The sequence below is a fragment of the Brassica napus genome, chromosome C4, assembly GCF_020379485.1.
Source record: "Brassica napus cultivar Da-Ae chromosome C4, Da-Ae, whole genome shotgun sequence".
NCBI lineage: Eukaryota > Viridiplantae > Streptophyta > Magnoliopsida > Brassicales > Brassicaceae > Brassica > Brassica napus.
The window spans coordinates 33,775,303-33,793,551 of record NC_063447.1 but is presented as its reverse complement, the minus strand read 5'-3'; the positions used below and the strand labels follow the sequence as shown (position 1 = coordinate 33,793,551).

At 37.4% G+C, this 18,249-nt stretch overlaps 4 protein-coding genes across 4 annotated transcripts; 2 read left to right on the top strand and 2 right to left on the bottom strand.

Moving 5' to 3' along the window:
- Positions 1 to 3,862: 3,862 nt before the first annotated feature.
- LOC106445241 (calmodulin-2) lies at positions 3,863 to 5,361 on the bottom strand. The gene is made up of 2 exons (XM_013886755.3): positions 5,073 to 5,361; positions 3,863 to 4,413 (listed from the first exon to the last, which is right to left on the bottom strand). Exons 1-2 carry the CDS (start codon positions 5,146 to 5,148, stop codon positions 4,040 to 4,042), a joined length of 450 nt encoding a protein of 149 aa, XP_013742209.2. The 5' UTR covers positions 5,149 to 5,361; the 3' UTR covers positions 3,863 to 4,039.
- A 5,953-nt stretch (positions 5,362 to 11,314) lies between these two features.
- On the top strand, positions 11,315 to 12,148 carry LOC106447882 (glutathione S-transferase T3-like). Its single transcript, XM_013889832.2, has one exon. The coding sequence runs from the start codon at positions 11,315 to 11,317 to the stop codon at positions 12,146 to 12,148; it is 834 nt and encodes a 277-aa protein (XP_013745286.2).
- A 1,419-nt stretch (positions 12,149 to 13,567) lies between these two features.
- Positions 13,568 to 14,029, top strand: LOC125586024. The gene has a single exon (XM_048755798.1). The coding sequence runs from the start codon at positions 13,568 to 13,570 to the stop codon at positions 14,027 to 14,029; it is 462 nt and encodes a 153-aa protein (XP_048611755.1).
- Positions 14,030 to 14,121: 92 nt separating this feature from the next.
- On the bottom strand, positions 14,122 to 16,380 carry LOC111197914. Its single transcript, XM_022700942.2, has 2 exons — positions 15,838 to 16,380; positions 14,122 to 14,848 (listed from the first exon to the last, which is right to left on the bottom strand). Exons 1-2 carry the CDS (start codon positions 16,298 to 16,300, stop codon positions 14,325 to 14,327), a joined length of 987 nt encoding a protein of 328 aa, XP_022556663.1. The 5' UTR covers positions 16,301 to 16,380; the 3' UTR covers positions 14,122 to 14,324.
- Between the last annotated feature and the right edge of the window lie 1,869 nt (positions 16,381 to 18,249).

Here is an 18,249-nt window from a genome sequence, read left to right as displayed (position 1 = left end):
AAAGAGAAGAGAGGAGGACGAAGGCGTGCTGACTCGTCCTTTCTACCTTTCAGGAATATGCTATCAAGCTGTGGAATGATGGACTTTCCTTTTGTAGGAAACTCTTTATCTTGGGCAGGAAGAACAAGAGCAGGAAGAGTACAATGTCGTCTTGATAGAGCAGTCGGAAATGAAGATTGGTTTCATAATTTTTCCCACACTTATGTGGAGTATTTACTTCGGTGGGGTTCTGATCATAGACCCATACTAGTACGCTTTCTCTCCAAAGAAAAACAGAACAGAAGAAGTTTCAAATTTGACAAGCGATGGATGAGTAAAGAAGGATTCAGAGAAGTGGTTAAGGCCGATTGGGAGTCGTCGGTATCTGATAGCCACTCGAGATTGTATGAGAAGATTAGTAGAACGAGGAGGGCCATATCTAAATGGAAGCGACAGAACCCATCAAACAATGAGATCCTCATCGCAGAGCTGAAGGAGAAAATAGATAAGGCGCAGGCGGATGACTCAGTATCCAGCGAGGAGGAACTGGAGCTCAAGTGGAAACTGTGTGCTGCGTATAGGGAGGAGGAGATTTACTGGAAACAGAAGAGTCGTATGCTCTGGCTAAGGGAAGGAGATCGAAACACGAGATATTTTCATGCCAAGACCAAGCAAAGAAGAGCCAGGAACCGAATAACTAGAATAAAAAACTCGATGAACCATTGGGTGGAGACGGAGGAGGGTATTGAGGAGGTGGCCACGGTGTACTTCCAACAACTCTTCACTTCGTCGAACCCATCAACTATTGATGACACAATCCGGTATATTGCCGCGCAGGTTAACGATGAGATGAATCAGAGATTACTAAGAATCCCTCAAGATGAGGAGATTAGGGAGGCGACTTTTGCAATAAATCCAGAGAAAGCACCCGGGCCAGACGGTATGACAAGCCTCTTCTATCAACGTTTTTGGGCAACGGTAGGCAAAGATGTTTGCACCATGGTTCGGGAATTTTTCATTACGGGCGACTTTGATGAAAGACTGAACCAGACCAACATATGTCTGATTCCCAAGACGGAGAGACCAACATCGATGTCAGAATTTCGACCCATTAGTCTCTGCAATGTTGGGTACAAGATCATCTCGAAGATTCTATCCTCTAGACTGAAAAGTATTCTACCCAAGATCATCTCTGAGACGCAATCCGCCTTTGTGGCGGGGAGACTGATAACAGATAACATCTTCGTGGCTCAGGAGATGTTCCACGCTCTCAGGACAAACCAAAGTTGTAAAGATAAATTCGTGGCGATTAAAACTGACATGAGCAAAGCCTACGACCGGGTGGAATGGAGCTTCATGGAAGCTTTGCTATTAAAGTTTGGTTTCGATGCACAATGGGTGCACTTGGTCATGAAGTGTGTATCTTCTGTATCTTATCAGGTTTTGATTAATGGAGAAGCCAAGGGACATATAAAACCGTCTCGAGGCCTTCGTCAAGGAGACCCTCTATCGCCATTCCTTTTTATCCTCTGCACTGAGGTCTTGATCTCTCATATTAAACGAGCGGAGGAAACGAAGAAGATATCCGGGATTAAAATAGCACGAGGAAGTCCATCGATTTCCCACCTTCTGTTCGCTGATGACAGCCTTTTCTTCTGCAAAGCGGAGCAATCTCAATGCGAAGAACTGGTTCGAATCATTGACGTCTATGGAACAGCCTCAGGACAACAACTGAATAAAGAAAAATCTTCAGTTCTGTTCGGTTCTAAGGTCATAGCGTCCACAAAATCTGACCTGAGAAGGTCTCTTGGTATCACTAAAGAAGGTGGGATGGGTATGTACTTGGGAATGCCAGAAAAAATATGCGGATCAAAGAAGCAAGTCTTCTCTTTTGTTCAAGATCGTATGAATGGAAAAATCAACTCGTGGTCGGGTAAACTCTTATCTAGAGGGGGCAAGGAGGTTCAGATAAAGTCTGTGGCACAAGCGGTTCCTACATATGTTATGTCCTGCTACCTCCTCCCCATTGATACCTGTAATAAACTTTCCGCCGCAGTGGCGCGTTTTTGGTGGGGTACACGAAATAATAATAGAGGCTTACATTGGGTAGCCTGGGATAAAATTTGTGTACCTCTTGAAGAAGGAGGTTTAGGATTCCGGAACTTCCGTGATTTCAACTTAGCCCTCTTGGCTAAACAGGTCTGGCGCCTTCTCACCAAGCCGAATACCCTGTTGGCTCGGGTTTTAAAAGGAAGGTATTATAGACATACGAACCCTCTCTTAACGGGTAAGGCCAATAATCCATCTCTTGGCTGGACGAGTTTAATGGCGGCAAAGCATGTGTTAAAGGATGGGCTGCAAAGGACCATTGGAACAGGGGCAGAAACAAAGGTCTGGGAAGACTTATGGATCCCTGATTCACCTGCCCGAGCAGCTCTCCCACGCATAGCGAACATCGACCCGGGGTTGAAGGTCCATCATCTGATCGACTTCGAGAGCAAAATGTGGAATATCGACATGGTTCATCAGTTTATTGCTGCGACAGATGTCCCCCGAGTCCTATCGCTTAAAATAAGTAAGACAGGACGAAGAGACAGCTACTCTTGGAGCTTCACTAGCTCTGGAAACTATACTGTTAGATCGGGTTATGCTACGGTCGTGAATCAGAGAAGGCAGAAAGAAAACGATGGAATAGTGGAACCAAGCACAACTGCTCTTAAGAAGGCGATTTGGAAACTGAAGTGTCCACGCAAGATTAAACACTTCGTCTGGAACATGATGTCAGGTTTCGTGGCGTCGGCAAGCAAGCTGAAAGAAAGGCACTGCGGGATAGATGCGACGTGCCAGCGGTGTGGGGCTGAACAAGAAACTATCAATCATATCATTTTTGAATGCCCACCAGCTGTGCAGTGCTGGGCATTGTCGACAATACCATCAGCTCCGGGAGTATTCCCGTGTTCTTCAGTATACACAAACCTTGATACTCTGTTAGGATATATAGCAAATGCATCTCTACTAGCCGGAAATGTGCTGATGTTTCCTTGGTTAATCTGGTACATCTGGAAAGCCCGTAACGAAAAATGCTTCAATGGAAAGGATGTGTCGCCGATGGATACGCTCCAGCTCGCAAGCAGCGAAGCGGAAACATGGCGCATAGCACAAGTGGTAGAGGAAGTTGCTGATGCGGTACAAGACCAAGGAACTTCACTACAACAGGAAGAGAGACCAGTACCAGACTGTAAATGGAGATGTCAAGTTGATGCATCCTGGCAGAACAAGAACGACGAAGCCGGCTGGGGGTTCATCCTTTTTGAAGATCAGCAAGTTAAGCTTGTGGGAGTCAGGAAAGGAAATTGTGCCTCCTCGCCATTGCATGCTGAAGCTGAGAGCCTCGCCTGGGCAATGAAAGAGACGAGACAGAGTGGTGTTAATGAGGTCTGCTTCGAATCAGACTGCCAACAACTGACTCGCCTTACTCAAAACCCGCAGGAATGGCCAGCCATAGGACCTGAACTGGATGAGATCGATTTTCTGAGCTCTGAATTCTCTTCTTGCTCTATCCGTTTTATAAGACGTACTGAAAATGTCCGTGCGGACTGCCTTGCAAAGGCAGGACGATCACGAGCTCATGATTTCTGTTACTTGGATACCAAGATTCCTCCATGGCTTGCTCATGAAGCTTGCCTGTTTGAACCTCTAGTTACTTAATAAAGTTTTACTTTTGATGCCAAAAAAAAAAAAAAACGAATCTTGGCTGCCGTAAGAGCAGCCCTCTTCCACTTAATGAAATATCAATTCAGCTACTTGTGTTCTTGGTGACAATCTAGAGTTCATCCTCTCTTTACTTTCTTGCTTATGAATAAAGCTCTATGAGCTACTAGTCTTGCAATAAAGCTCTTTAGAGCACAAATCTATCTTATCTTCAAATGTCTACAGAGATAACATTGGCGTCTTAAACAGCCATAAAACAGAACCAAGTCCCATGAATAAAAAAAACATTAGAACATAATAGTAAATATAAGAATCACATAAAAGAGTATTAATAGTAACAAAAACCTTATCACTTAGCCATCATGACCTTGACAAACTCCTCATAGTTAATCTGGCCATCACCATCAACATCAGCTTCCTTAATCATCTCGTCAACCTCTTCATCTGTGAGCTTCTCACCTAAGTTTGTCATCACATGGCGGAGCTCAGCAGCTGAGATGAAACCGTTCTGATCCTTGTCGAAGACCCTGAACGCTTCCTTGAGCTCTTCCTCGGAGTCGGTGTCCTTCATCTTACGAGCCATGAGGTTCAAGAACTCAGGAAAATCAATGGTTCCGTTACCGTCAGCGTCAACTTCGTTGATCATGTCTTGGAGCTCTGCTTCTGTTGGGTTCTGTCCGAGAGAACGCATCACGGTTCCAAGCTCCTTGGTAGTAATGCAACCTGTAAGCAATGAAAAGGATTGTTCATTATTCACTACTCCACAAAATTAACAATTACAAAACTTAAAGCAGACAACAAGTTTCTCTCTTTTATCATTTTCAGACAAAACTCAAAGCAGGTAACAAGTTCCTCTCTTTATGTTTTTTTTTTCAGACAAAACTCAAAGCAGACAACAAGTTTCTCTCTTTTATCATTTTCAGACAAAACTCAAAGCAGACAACAAACAAGTTTCTCTCTTTATGTTTTTTTCAGACAAAACAGACAAAATTCAAAGCAGGCAACAAATTTCTCTCTTTTATCATTTCAGACAAAACTCAAAGCAGAGAACAAACAAGTTTCTCTCTTTATCTTCTTTTTTTTTCAGACAAAACAGACAACAAACTCAAAGCAGCAACATAGGTAGAACCAAATTCAAAGATTGTCTCTTTATCTTTTTCACATCAACAGCGTTTCTGGGCAATCAAAAGAGAAACTAAAGGGACTAGTCTAGAGATCACGAAACGCAGATCCGTACGATACAGAGAAATACCCAAAGAATCAACCATAGATCGAACCAATCGAAGCCAAGTAATAACATGTATACACAGTAGCAAAATCCTAAGCATTCCACAAACTTATGTCTCTAACATTTGGAGAAGGCTGGAGAAGAGAAAACGTACCGTCACCATCCTTGTCGAATAAGCTGAAGGCTTCCTTGAACTCAGAGATCTGATCGTCGGTGAGCTGATCCGCCATTGTTGAGATTGTTTCTTTTGTTTTCGTTCTTTTTAATTGTTTTCTCTCTCAGATGGAGGAGAATACAGAGGAGGAGGAGGAGGAGGAGGAAGAGAAAACAAGAGACAAACCGTCTTTATCGGATGCTTAACGACTTTTACTCCGACCCGGGACTCGGATCCTTTTTATTAACCCGACGGATACTTGAAATCTCTATTACACCCTCATTTTGTTACATTAATTTACGCTGATACCATCAACAATCTTACAAACCGCCAGCGTGGACAACTAACGCATCACACGTTCATCTCACGCGGTCTGTACGCGGAACGTTGACTGTTGTCAACAGTCTGTTGACCTCAGTATATTGTCCATTTATGGTTAGTTCACTATCACCAGTCAAATTTATTTGAATTATGATTCTTTTTCCCAAATGTTTACAACTCCTTAGACTAGTTAGAATACATAAAATAGGATTATTTGAAGAATTGTAAGGAACATCCGAACATAATCTATGATTTACATCATTTTTCAAAAAAAAAAAATCACTAGATAGTAACTAAAAATTATTCAGACTTAGGCGAGGTTTAGACAAGTTATATGTTTGTTTATTATAAGGAAAATTCCTTAAAAATACATAGAGTAATTTTCATTTGCTAATAAAATACATGAACTATTTTGGATCTATGTTTAATACACGAACTAATTTTTGTTGTCTATTAAATACACAAACTTTTGAAATTCGTAGATTTTACACATCATTTTAGACGGCGTTAACTATATTAAACGGAAGTGACGATGGCGTTAGTGTTTAACTAACACGTGTTTAAATTGTGAAAAAAATTCCTTAAAAATGCAAAAACTATTTTTCATTTGTTAATAAAATACACTAACTATGTTGGATTCCCGTTTAATACACAAACTAATTTTTTTTTCAATTAAATACACAAACTTTTAAAAAATTCAGATTTTACACATCGATTTAGACGATACCAGCTATGTTTTGCAGAAGTGAAGACAATGTTAGTATTTAGTTAAGCGATGTTTAAGATTTTTGCACAAAGATTAAAAAAATACAATTTTTTTTTGTAGTTTATCTTGATTACATAAAAGTAGCATTAAATAAAAGTAGTTCAACCAATAAAAAAAATACAGTATTTTGTAATTGGTCACAAATTTTTAATGACATTAAATTCTATCTAAAATAATGAGAACTTCAATTATTATTTAAACAAAATAAAAATCCTTAAACACCACTTAAAGATTTTTAAAAATTAATCAAAAAAAACTTGTGAACTTATACTAAAAAAACAAAGTGCAGAAAATATCACTATTTGTTTATAGATAAATTGATGGTAAAATGATATAACTAAATTATTTGTTTCAAAAAAAATGATATAACTAAATTAGTTATAACTTATAATCAACTTTTTATATTACTTGGTTTAGTCGGTTTAAACTAATTAAAATCGATTTGAATCAATACAAACTGACTTGGAATGATTTATAGTTATTTGGGTGGGGGTATTGGATTCAGAAATTTGATAGAATTAGAAGGAATTATAGTTTCCATTAAATTCCGCTGTTATTCAATCGTGGATTTCATCAATTCTTTTAAATTCTTTTGTTATTGGATTAAGCATTTGGAATCATTCTTTTAATTATTTTAAATTCTGTTGTTATTCAATATTTGATAGATTTTGTAGTAATAGTATTTGATAAGAATTTAATGGAAAATGTCATGTATAAATGTAAATGGTCAATTATTTGCTATTATGCAGAGATTTGTAATGAATCGTAGGAAAACACAAACAATAGCATTTCTCTACTTCTCATTTTTCCAGAAGTACGTGAAGAATGAAGAGATCTTTGTGGATGATAATTAATGAGTTACCGGCAAATATAAAGAAGAACAATTAACAATTATAAAGTCAATGTTTCCTTGTTGCTGAAGAAACCCAGTGTCTGTTAACCAAAGCAAGATGCCTTCTGAGATTTTCGGTTGTGTACTTTCGCATTACGAACACAAGAGCAAGATAAATAAAATGCAAATACTTGGAAAAAAACTATGGCAGAAGTTAGAAGATATGTGGAGAGATACTATGGGTTTAGATGATTCATATATTTTATTTATTAGTATTATGATTTTAATAAAATTCCTACAATCCATAAACTATGTAGTACTAATTACTATTTTTCTTTCAGTTTTAAGAATAAAATATTTTTTGTTACCTTTTTAAATATACAAAGATTCGAAAATTCATAGAATTTAGAAGAATTAGTATTCTATCAAAATTATGTATATTCTTTTAAAATCAATAATAGAAGTAAGCATAGGAATTAGATAAATGCATTAAAATCTCATCAAATCTTTGAAAATACTGCAAAAGTTTTTCCTTATGAATTCTTTCAAATTCTTGGATTGAATACCACCCCCTTGAATTGAATAAAACATATTTAAAAAACCCGTTTCAATTAAACCGATTTGACTTCTAGTTGAACGCTTCCTGGACCTATTTTTACAGAACGTTAATTTACGTATACAAAGAATATTTACCTACAAGGTAATAATCCGCGCCGTGCGCGGAATGAAATAATTAATTAGATTATTTATTTTACGCTGTAGTAAAATATTTGTCGCATAGATTTTTCAAGGGATGGACATTCAGATATTCGTTCGGATTCAGTTAGTCTAGAGTTTGAATTTAAATATGATTCAGATATTTCAAATTTCAGTTTGAATTTAGATTGGATTTGGTTCTAATCATTGCAGGTTTGGTTCGGGTTTGGGTACATATTTAATTATGTAATTTCTTAACAAAAATCTAAATATACTTAATCCTCAAAATCCAAAAATAAAAATAATATAAAACATAAAAATTTGAATAATTTAAGACTAAATACTTAAATTTTACATTAAAATAGTTCAATTTAAATATTTATATAGAGAAAATATACATTTTCAGTATTTTGAACATATTTTGTTATTTTAGATATTTGCATATTAATGAATATCTAATAGATATAAAATTTAAACTAATATATTTAAGTATATAATTGTGTTTTAGATATTTTTGGTGTCCAAAATATTTCTGTTTGGATCGGATTCGGGTATGGTTCTCTGGATATTAAACTTTTAGATCAATTTTAGTACTTAATCAGTTTTATTTTGTGTTTAGTATTACTTTCAAATCAAGTTCGGTTCGGTTTTTCGGATCCAAATATTTTACCTAGACTTATTTTCTTCTACAAATATAAAAAAAAATAAATAAATGTAAAACTAATATGTTAGGCTTATTTTACATACATAATTATTGGATCATACTTTAAGAATACCAATAAAAATGGTTGGGCATCGTGTCAATATTGTTGGACATGTTAAAAAATTGATGTAGTCTATAACCAATAATGTGTAGTTTCTTATAAAATTTCTTGGCAAATATGATAAAAACACGATACAATCGAGTGAAATGGGTTAGAATTGCATCAAAAATAATGTGATCTCTTCATTCGGTACATGAATTATGTTTTTCAATTGATTTCGCGAATTTTCTTTTATTTTAAAGCTTTTATGTTTTCTGATTTTTTATAACAGTCTGATTATGTTTCTAATTTTTGGTGTGATATGAAAATTTTGTAAAGAAAAACAATATTTTGGCTAAACTAAAGATCCAACTTTGTATGTGGCGTTTTTCACCTCAGTTTCTTTAATTCATAAGTAATCACAATTATTTGTTGCTTTCGTATGCATAAACCTCAACCATGGCCAAGTTCGGCAAAATACGAAACTATCAATTTTAAAAACATTCTCATTCCAGCATTTTAGTTGATGTGAAACTTAATGATTTTGAAATTTATTTCTTTCAACAATGATATTATTTAATACTTTCCCGGAGAAAACTTCAATTCACTAATACAAAAGTTAAAATACGAAAACTAAAAATGAACTGATTAAAAAAAGTGTGTGAACATTTTAATTGCTAAATGACCGTGAGGTTGACACGTAAACATTATAAAGTTGAAATAATTATGAGACTGACACGTGTCAATGTATATGTAAACACATTTATTGCAAATGCTTCTCTTTTAACATATAAGGGGCGCCAAACCAAAATATGAGTTACAGATTGAAGGATAGTCATTTACGTACATATCAGTTGGTAAGACATTTCAATAAGATGAACCCGCGGCGGAGGCAGAAACTTTTCCACAAAAGTAAATTTGATTTATTTATTTTTTCACTGACCACAAAGGTAAATTTGATTACAATGTATTTTATATGGGTTACTAATCCAATTCATCAAAATTCTCTTAACAAAATACAAGGAATGATTGTTTATCATAGTTCACATGGGTCATATGACCACCCTGGTACTATGCTGGCTCAGCCACTGACCTCTGGTTTCAAATTTTGTAAGTTTACGTTCTTTTCTAAGGGAGCCAGTGAAATTGTTTGCATGAACATATGCTCGTGCAAATAGTGAAACCTCACAAGATAATTAAAAATATATACACTATTAAACCCCAACCATTTGCACCCTCTTGAAGTATATGTCTTATTAGATTATTAATTGAACAAACTTATAAAATAAGAGCTACAAAACGTGTTGTAGGTGAAAACTCTCGCGACTATGAGAGCATCTGCATTGGCGGATCATGAGGGGTTCATGGGTTCGGGATCTTAGGGCCGAATGTATTTTTAAAATTTAAAAAAGTCTGATATTTGGTGAACCTGTTCGTCCGAATGATACCGTATGAGACGGGTTCACGCGACGTGGCAAGAGCTCATTGGAGGCGTTTTTTTTGTTGACGGAAGCGAAACAAGGGTTTCGCGATCTGTTTCTCATTTTCTCTTCTTTCTCTTCGTTCTAGGGTTTCTCCGCCTCCGAGGCGATTTTTCGTACGACGACGACGCCGGAGCTTTTCTCCATCTAATCGACGGTGGACTATCTTCTCCACGAGCTCAGGTGAGAATCGAGTAGATTAACGGTTTCATACAATCGATTTCGTGCTCGAAAGCGAAATCGATTTCGATTGTTTCGAGTTAGGGTTTTAAATCGAAAAGGGGGTTTTTCGATTTATGGTTCTATTCGTCATGCGGTTTCGACTTAGGGTTCTTAATTGATTTGAGGGGCTCGTTTTAGGGTTCTAAATCGTGTGATTTCTGGTACAGATGGATCCCGCAGAAGAGAGAAGAGAGATGAAGAGGCAAAAGGAGCACTACATCATGCTACAATGCGCGGCTGATACACAATACGGGATTCCGACAAGGTGTCAGTGTGGTTCGAGGATCAGCAAGAACTACGAGGTAAACGATTCTGATTTGTGTATCCCCTTTCAGTTTCTATAAGTTATTTGCTTATATGGATAATTATGATATGTATTTTTTATGTTGTAACCAAGGATGATGTGTTGCATTGTCGTCATCCTTGGGTGTTTGGTGTCCAGGAGGAGATCGAGAGGCTGACAAAGCGGGTGAAGGAGTCTGAGGAGGTGATTCTTTTGGTGGCGAAACTCAATAAACAGATTGATACACTGGAGGTGAGTATTTTCCTATTTTAAGATAATAAATTAGTTGTGTCCTTTTACGTTGATGATAATTCTAACATTAGTGAGTATTTTCCTTTTTTCCAGGAACAGGTTCAAGACCTCACTGTCAAGGTTCATGTCCTAGAGAAGCTCTGCTTCGACTGAAAACAGTAGGTACGCCTCAATCTCATGAAAACTGTTTGAGTGATTGTTTTATGTGTGTTGGTTGGTTTCTTTTAGTTGAAAAAACTGCACTAGAATTTAATTTTAAATTTAAAAACTGAACTAGAAGTTAAACCGAACTAGAACTTAAGCTTTAACTGAACTAGAAATTAATTTTTCTTTTATATATGATCCGGTTTGAACTTAAACTGAACTAGAAGTTTATCGAGGACTAGAAGTACAATGATTTGATGTGTAATGAATGCATAGCTTTGGTGGTTGGTTGCTGTGATTTCGTTGCTTTGATGTCTTTGATGTGATGTAGTAGCTGTGATGTAGTAGATTCATTAATTCTTTCATTAACTATAATGAATGTTTGGTAGTTAGATTTAGTTTAATTGTTCTCTGCTAAAAGTATTTTAAAACCAGAGGACCTCCTCTATAGAAAACACAAACGAACTAAAAAAGAACCAAGTAAAACTAATCTAAAAAGAAAATGGATCCTCTCTTCGTTAACTCTCCCGGGTTTGTCCACTCTCCCGGGTTTGTTAACCTCTCAGCTTCACAGAACACTCAAACAATAGACGTAGAGTCTTCTGAGTTCCCTAGCTTTAGTAGTCAGAGCTCTGTAGGTCCTAAGCCACTGGAAAGGCGCAAGTGGACACCAAAGGAAGACTTGGTGCTGATCAGTGCTTGGTTGAACACCAGCAAGGATCCGATAGTCGGTAATGAGCAGAAGGCAGGGGCGTTTTGGAAGAGAATAGAGGACTACGTTAACGCAAGCCCTCAGCTCAATGGCTTTCCTCCTAGAGAGTATAGTCAGTGTAAGCAGAGGTGGGGAAGAGTGAACGACTCGGTGGGGAAGTTTGTGGGATCCTTTGAGGCCGCTTTGAAGAAGCAAGCTAGTGGCCAAAACGATAATGATGTAATGAAGGTTGCGCATGACATCTTCACTAATGACCATGAGTACAAGTTCACTCTTGAACATTGTTGGAGGGAACTCAGGTTCGATCAAAAATGGAGATCACACTACCTGTCCAAAGATGGTGCAAAGGACAAAGGGAAAGAATCTGCGGACAAGAGGAAGGAACAAGCGGAGGTGGTGGTCGACGATGAAGAGGCTCGGCCTCCTGGTGTTAAGGCTAGCAAAGCAGGCAAACGGAGGAAGCACGGGTATGAAGCACCTTTTGATCAAATAAACAACATCCTAGCTGTGAAAAATGACATATCGAAAAAGAAAATCCTTAGCCGTCTCCTAGCCAAAACAGAAGAGACACTATCTGATATTGAAGTCTCTCTTAAGAACAAACTCATATCTGAAATGCTTTGATTTGGTCAGTGGCTTTAACTTGATGATATTGAAGTCTTTCGTTTATTGTTTTTACATCTATTGTGCTCTGAAATGCATTGCTTTAACTTGATTGTGGCTTTAACTTGTTTATTCATTTGTTCAGTGGCTTTAACTTGTTCTATTTGCTTGGCTAACTTGATTGTGTCCTTGTTCTTTTTGTTTTGCAGGTCACGGGTTGCAAGTCACAAGTGGCAGGTCACGGGTTGCATTATGTTCTGTCTGTTTTATGTCTAGTTGCTCAGTTTGTTTCACGGGAAAGTGTAGCATTTTCCTTCTGACTACACTTCTTTTTCACTTGTTTCACGGATGTAATGTAGACATCCACGGGTGTATGTACTGTCAACTTGTTTCACGGATTTGTAAACACCCACGGGTGTAGTTCTATGGATGCTCTATATATACTTTGTCTTTCATTATCTGAAAAACTTCACAGAAGAAGGAAAAAAAAAACTCTCTTTCTATTTTCTCTATCTTTCTCTATCTTTGGAAACCAAAACAACATCAGCTCACATCAAAACATCAAAACTCTTTCTCTATCTTTCCAAAACACTTGACCAAATTTACAAAAAACAGAAAACAATGTCTTCCTCGTCAAGTGATGAAGTATATGAAATTCTAAATGAAGCTTTTGAAGAAATTGTGGATCAACATGTTGACAATTTCATCGACTCAATTATTAATGTTCAAGCCAACAACCGGACAAGACGAGCTTATATCGAAAGAGATCGAGAGCAAGGACAGAATCAGCTTTGGGACGACTATTTTAGTGATCATCCTACATATTCAGCAGACATGTTTAGGCGGCATTTTCGAATGAACAAGCCATTGTTCCTTCGCATTGTCGATCGCCTAAGTAATGAAGTTCCATACTTTCAGCAAAGAAGAAATGCTCACGGAAGGTTCGGGCTATCTGCACTTCAAAAATGTACAGCAGCTATACGTATACTGGCATATGGTCAATCGGGAGATACGTATGACGAATATCTCCGACTTGGTGAGAGTACATCACGTTTATGTTTGGAAAATTTCACTAATGGAATAATACAATTGTTTGGAGATGAGTATCTAAGAAGCTCTACACCGGAGGATCTTCAGCGATTGCTCGATCTTGGAGAGGCACGCGGGTTTCCAGGTATGATAGGCTCGATCGACTGTATGCATTGGGAGTGGAAAAACTGCCCAACGGCTTGGAAAGGCCAGTACACACGTGGTTCAGGGAAGCCGACAATTGTCTTAGAAGCTGTGGCATCACAGGATCTTTGGATATGGCACGCATTTTTTGGATTACCAGGTTAACTCAATGATATCAATGTTCTTGATCGGTCACCAGTTTTTGATGACATTTTACAAGGTCGAGCACCAAAAGTTAAGTTCAAGGTCAACAACCACACATATCGTATGGCATACTACCTTAATGACGGAATCTATCCAAACTGGGCAACATTTATCCAATCCATCCGACTTCCTCAAGGTCCTAAAGCAGAGCTATTTGCCGAACGTCAAGAATCCACCAGAAAAGATGTCGAACGGGCTTTTGGAGTATTGCAATCAAGGTTTGCAATAGTTAAAAACCCGGTTCTACTATGGGACAAGGAAAAAATAGGAAGGATTATGAGAACTTGTGTCATATTGCACAATATGATAGTAGAGAACGAACGAGGCGAATACACACTAACTGATACATCTGAGTTCGAGTCAGGAGAGTCAAGCAGAAGTTCCAAGGTGAAAAGGAGAACAAGTTTTAATATCGGTAATATGTTAGGCATTCGCAATGAAGTTCGAGATTCAGAGAAACATGATCGTTTGAAAGCTGATTTAGTTGAAAATGTATGGAAAATGTTTGGTAATGTAGATGAATAATCTTTGTATGTTCATGAATATTTTTAATGTATTGAATAAAAACTTTTATAATATTTTAAAAATTATTATATTTTATTTATGTATTGTCAATATATTGAAAACTTAAAAAAATATATTATTTTATTCCTATGAACCCCTTTTTCAGATTCACTAATGCAGGAACACAATAGATAGAAGTTAATCACTATTTATGGTCTCAGAAAAAAAAATATAAAAAATCTTTATGAATCCCAAGAGGGGGTTCATTGATTCAGATGCTCTGACATTCAAAGAACCTAAGAGTAGATCGATCACATCAAAACACTAATCTTCTTCGACACGCGTCAAGCGGAAGTGAGTTGGTACTCCCACGTCGGATGTGTCGGCGCCCACTTCCTTCGCCGTAACAATCAGTATACTTATGACACTCGTTGTTGCAGTAGTCAGAGAAGGAAGACAGCTCGTGAACGGTCTCTGAAATCAAATCCCGACAGATGTGGTCATGAATGGCCAAACCGATCTTAGCGACCTCTCTTCGTTGACCAGATGCCACGTCATCACAAAGATCGGTCACGCTCTCCATCAGGCTCCGTCTTACCTTCCGCACCATAATTGGCGCATTGTCACGTGTCTCTATCGTTGCTGTCCTGGAAATGACGTCATGAATGGTGTAATGATCGGGTCTAGTGATTAGATTAATGTGGTTGACTTTGTAGGTTTTGTTGTCTTTGTACTCTTGATCGTTCTTCATCACCTTCGACAACATTGTTGTGTCCGTGTCTGTTTCATGTACTGTCGCCTTCATGTTCTTATCCGTTTGCGTCCCCACGTCGACATCTCCTGCCATTGGTAAGCAAATACAATAATCTTATACGACAAGATTTGTTTAATTAGTATATTATCTATTTTATCATTGTCATCGTCAAAAATCAATATTAATGTTGTAAACCAAATCCTTATTGTATATATCTCGACTATCACAATAAGACCAAGCATCTACTAATTTTACAATGTTGATTTCATCCATGTTTTTTTAAAAAGAAGACATACATTCTTAAAATATCCCTTTTAAACAGCATAAAATATTTTTGAAGCTGTAGAAAAATGTAAAACAACGTTTTCTAAGTTGTTTTCTTATGTATTATTCCAAAAAGTTTACATAAATTATGTGCTATGCAGAATCATTTTGCTTAAAAAGTGGTATACTTGATTTGGTACCATTCAACGGTTTGTGGGTCAGAATCAGGAATAAATCAAATAATGAGTGGGGGCCCAAATGAGGGAGAAAGTAAAAGTGGGCTTCATGAATAAAGCAATAAAGCCAGCCTAAAAGCTGTTTCTTCTTCATTATTTGTCTAACATGCCTCTTTCTCCACTCTCTTTTGCACTTTAATTAGACATAAATCATGTTAGATTAGACTAAGACTAAACGTCACTACTAATTATTCCCCAATCTTTTGACTTAATATCAATTTGATCATTATCCTCAATGACAATTGCCAACAACTTTGAAGTGAACTCAATGACAAATGTGACTCAATCAAGTAACACATTCCATGCATGCATGAAACTGTTAGAGCAAATACATTTGTTTATCTCTATATATTCATATTAATGAAAACAAAAAAAATGATGAGACTGTCTTCCACTATTGGACATATATACTCATGACTTACCCACCACCAAAGAGACCAAAACTCTTTGGCATTCTCATTTTGCTATGTTAACTTAGGTTACGTATAGTTTATCAGTTTAATTTTGCGATTAATATTTAGTAAATGTATAACATGATGAGACACATTTATTAACATGAGAACCGAGAAACTCACCGGTGCTACAGAACTTGAAACTATCACGCGCCATCGGCGGTGAAACCTCAAGTTTCTTGTGAAGAAGGTAACTGGTTTTGATGACGTCGATGGTTCTCCGTAGCTCCTCTAAGTCCCGATCACATTTCTCTAACGCTCCAACAAGACTCACCCTCGCCAGATCACCCTCCATTCCTTCGTTGTGTGGAAGCGGCGACTCTACGGTTCCTCCGCCATCTCGGTTTGATGTATCATCTGGAGGAGAAGCGTAGGTGACCGTTCTTTGTTCTTGCTTTTTAGATCCCTGAGTGATGGATTTGCGGCGGTTGGAGGAGAAGTTGAAGGTGGAGAGGAAGAGGTTGAAGAATCCCGGAAGACAACCGGAGGATACGGCGGAGGAGTTTGAAGTTCTCCGAGGAGGATTATGAGTCTCCCGCCATGAAGAAGAAGGAGAAAATATGTTCTCTTGTTTACTCTTCTTCATTACTCTTTGTCTTTTGTTTCTTTCGGACTTCTTTGTGTTCTCTCTATCTAAAACCTTAAACTCTTAGCAAAAAAAAAAAAAACCTTAAACTCCCATCGATAATGTTTTTTTATTCACCAACGGTAATTAGAACACTATACCCTTTTGTTATTTAGATTTTTATTTTATTTATTATTTCTTTCTTTTCTCTTTTATTTTACGTTTTTATGCTTTAAGGTGTTGGTCCACTGGCACATGACAAATACTGAATTACCAGTGTTTTTTACAATTGTAATATATAGTTAATATAATGTTTCCCCCCACTCCATTCCTCTTCTTTTTCCTCTTGTATAAAGAAATTTACGATAAAATATTTCTCTTTAATTTCAGTGAGAAAAACTAATTAAAAATTCTATTTTTATTATTCAAATTTTCAACTATCACCAATGAAGCTTAATTGTATATATTATTTAAACAGAAAACACACGAGGATTTTGGTGATGGATCATACAAATACATAAAGATTTTGGTCATAGATCATAGAACATCCTTGTTTTGAATGAAAAAGACTACAGTGCTGTAAGTTAACCGATAGTGACCAAGGGTTCTTCAGTGTCAACCAGATAAACCTGTAAGTTAACCGATAGTGACGTATCAGTCAATTGAAGGAGCAAATCCTGTAAGACAGTGAACGAATAAGTACAAGCTTGGATCGATGTCGTTGGTCTGATCCAATGGGTGAGAAGTTTAGAGTTTTGGCTTTTCTGAATACAAGTTATGAAAACCAGTAAGCTTTTATGTACTTCACACTTTGGACAAGAGACCTTGAGTTGCTGTCATAGTACAAAGCCCATCTTGAGTTGATAATTATTTGAGATGAAACACTAAAATCTATTTGTTTTCTCTGTAGAAAAGTTACCGCGGTAGATCTTCTAGAGCTGCGCATAGGACATACCACAAAGCCCATTAGACAGTCCCATCTTGAGTTTATATATATTTGAGAAGAAACCCTTTGCTTTCAATCCAAGGAACCCTTTGCTTTCTCTGCAAGGTACCCGTTCCTTTAAAAGAAACCCTATTGTTCTTTCTTTAGAAAAGTACTCTTATCGGCGTTTCTGACTAGGTAAGTGATTTCAACCTCTCTTGATGTTTTGATTGTAAAACATTTATTCTGGTTTTGACATTTTTTTAATGTTAACAAGGATGAAAAAGTACGAGGTGGCGCCTGTTGAGCTCCTGGCATCTAAAATATCGGTGTGGTGGGACATCACCAGTTGTCCGGTTCCCAAAGGTTATAATCCTCGTCTTGTCCGTAGGAGTATAGAATCAAAGTTAAAGAAGACAGGCTACAGTGGTCGTCTCACCATCACTGCCCTTGGCAACCTAAAAGACATTCCTGATGAAGTTCTGCGAGCCTACTCTTCCACTGGAATAGTTCTGAAACACGACCCATTCATTAATCTTCTTATTCTGAAGGAGGTGTAGCATCATTCATTGCGGTGGAACTGTTTGGTTGGAAACCGTGGAATCCACCCCCGGCTTCAGTGGTGTTCAAATCCGATCCCCAAAACACTAGCCGCTTGACTCTGCGGATGCATATATACTATATGTATGAGAGGATACAACATTCTTCATATATTGAAAGATACTCTTAAGCTCCCTATTAGATTTTGGGGCTGGAAAAGTCTCCTGAAAGGTTGTTGTCCCCTCTCTTTCTCTCTCTCAGTTATGAAGTGTGTTTAGTGTATCTGAACTATGTTTTTTTTTTTTCACCACAGATGCAAGAATGGGCAAGAAAATTGAGGAGCAGGAGCTGGATGATTTCAATGTTGAACCTGTTGGTATTGTTTGCAGAGTATGCCATGTCCCCCCTTTTGAGGATCTTACCGCTCATCTAAAGAGTGAAATGCATGAAATGAAAGTAAGCATCCTTTCTTGCTTGCCTCCTCTCTCTTGCTTGTATCACAAAC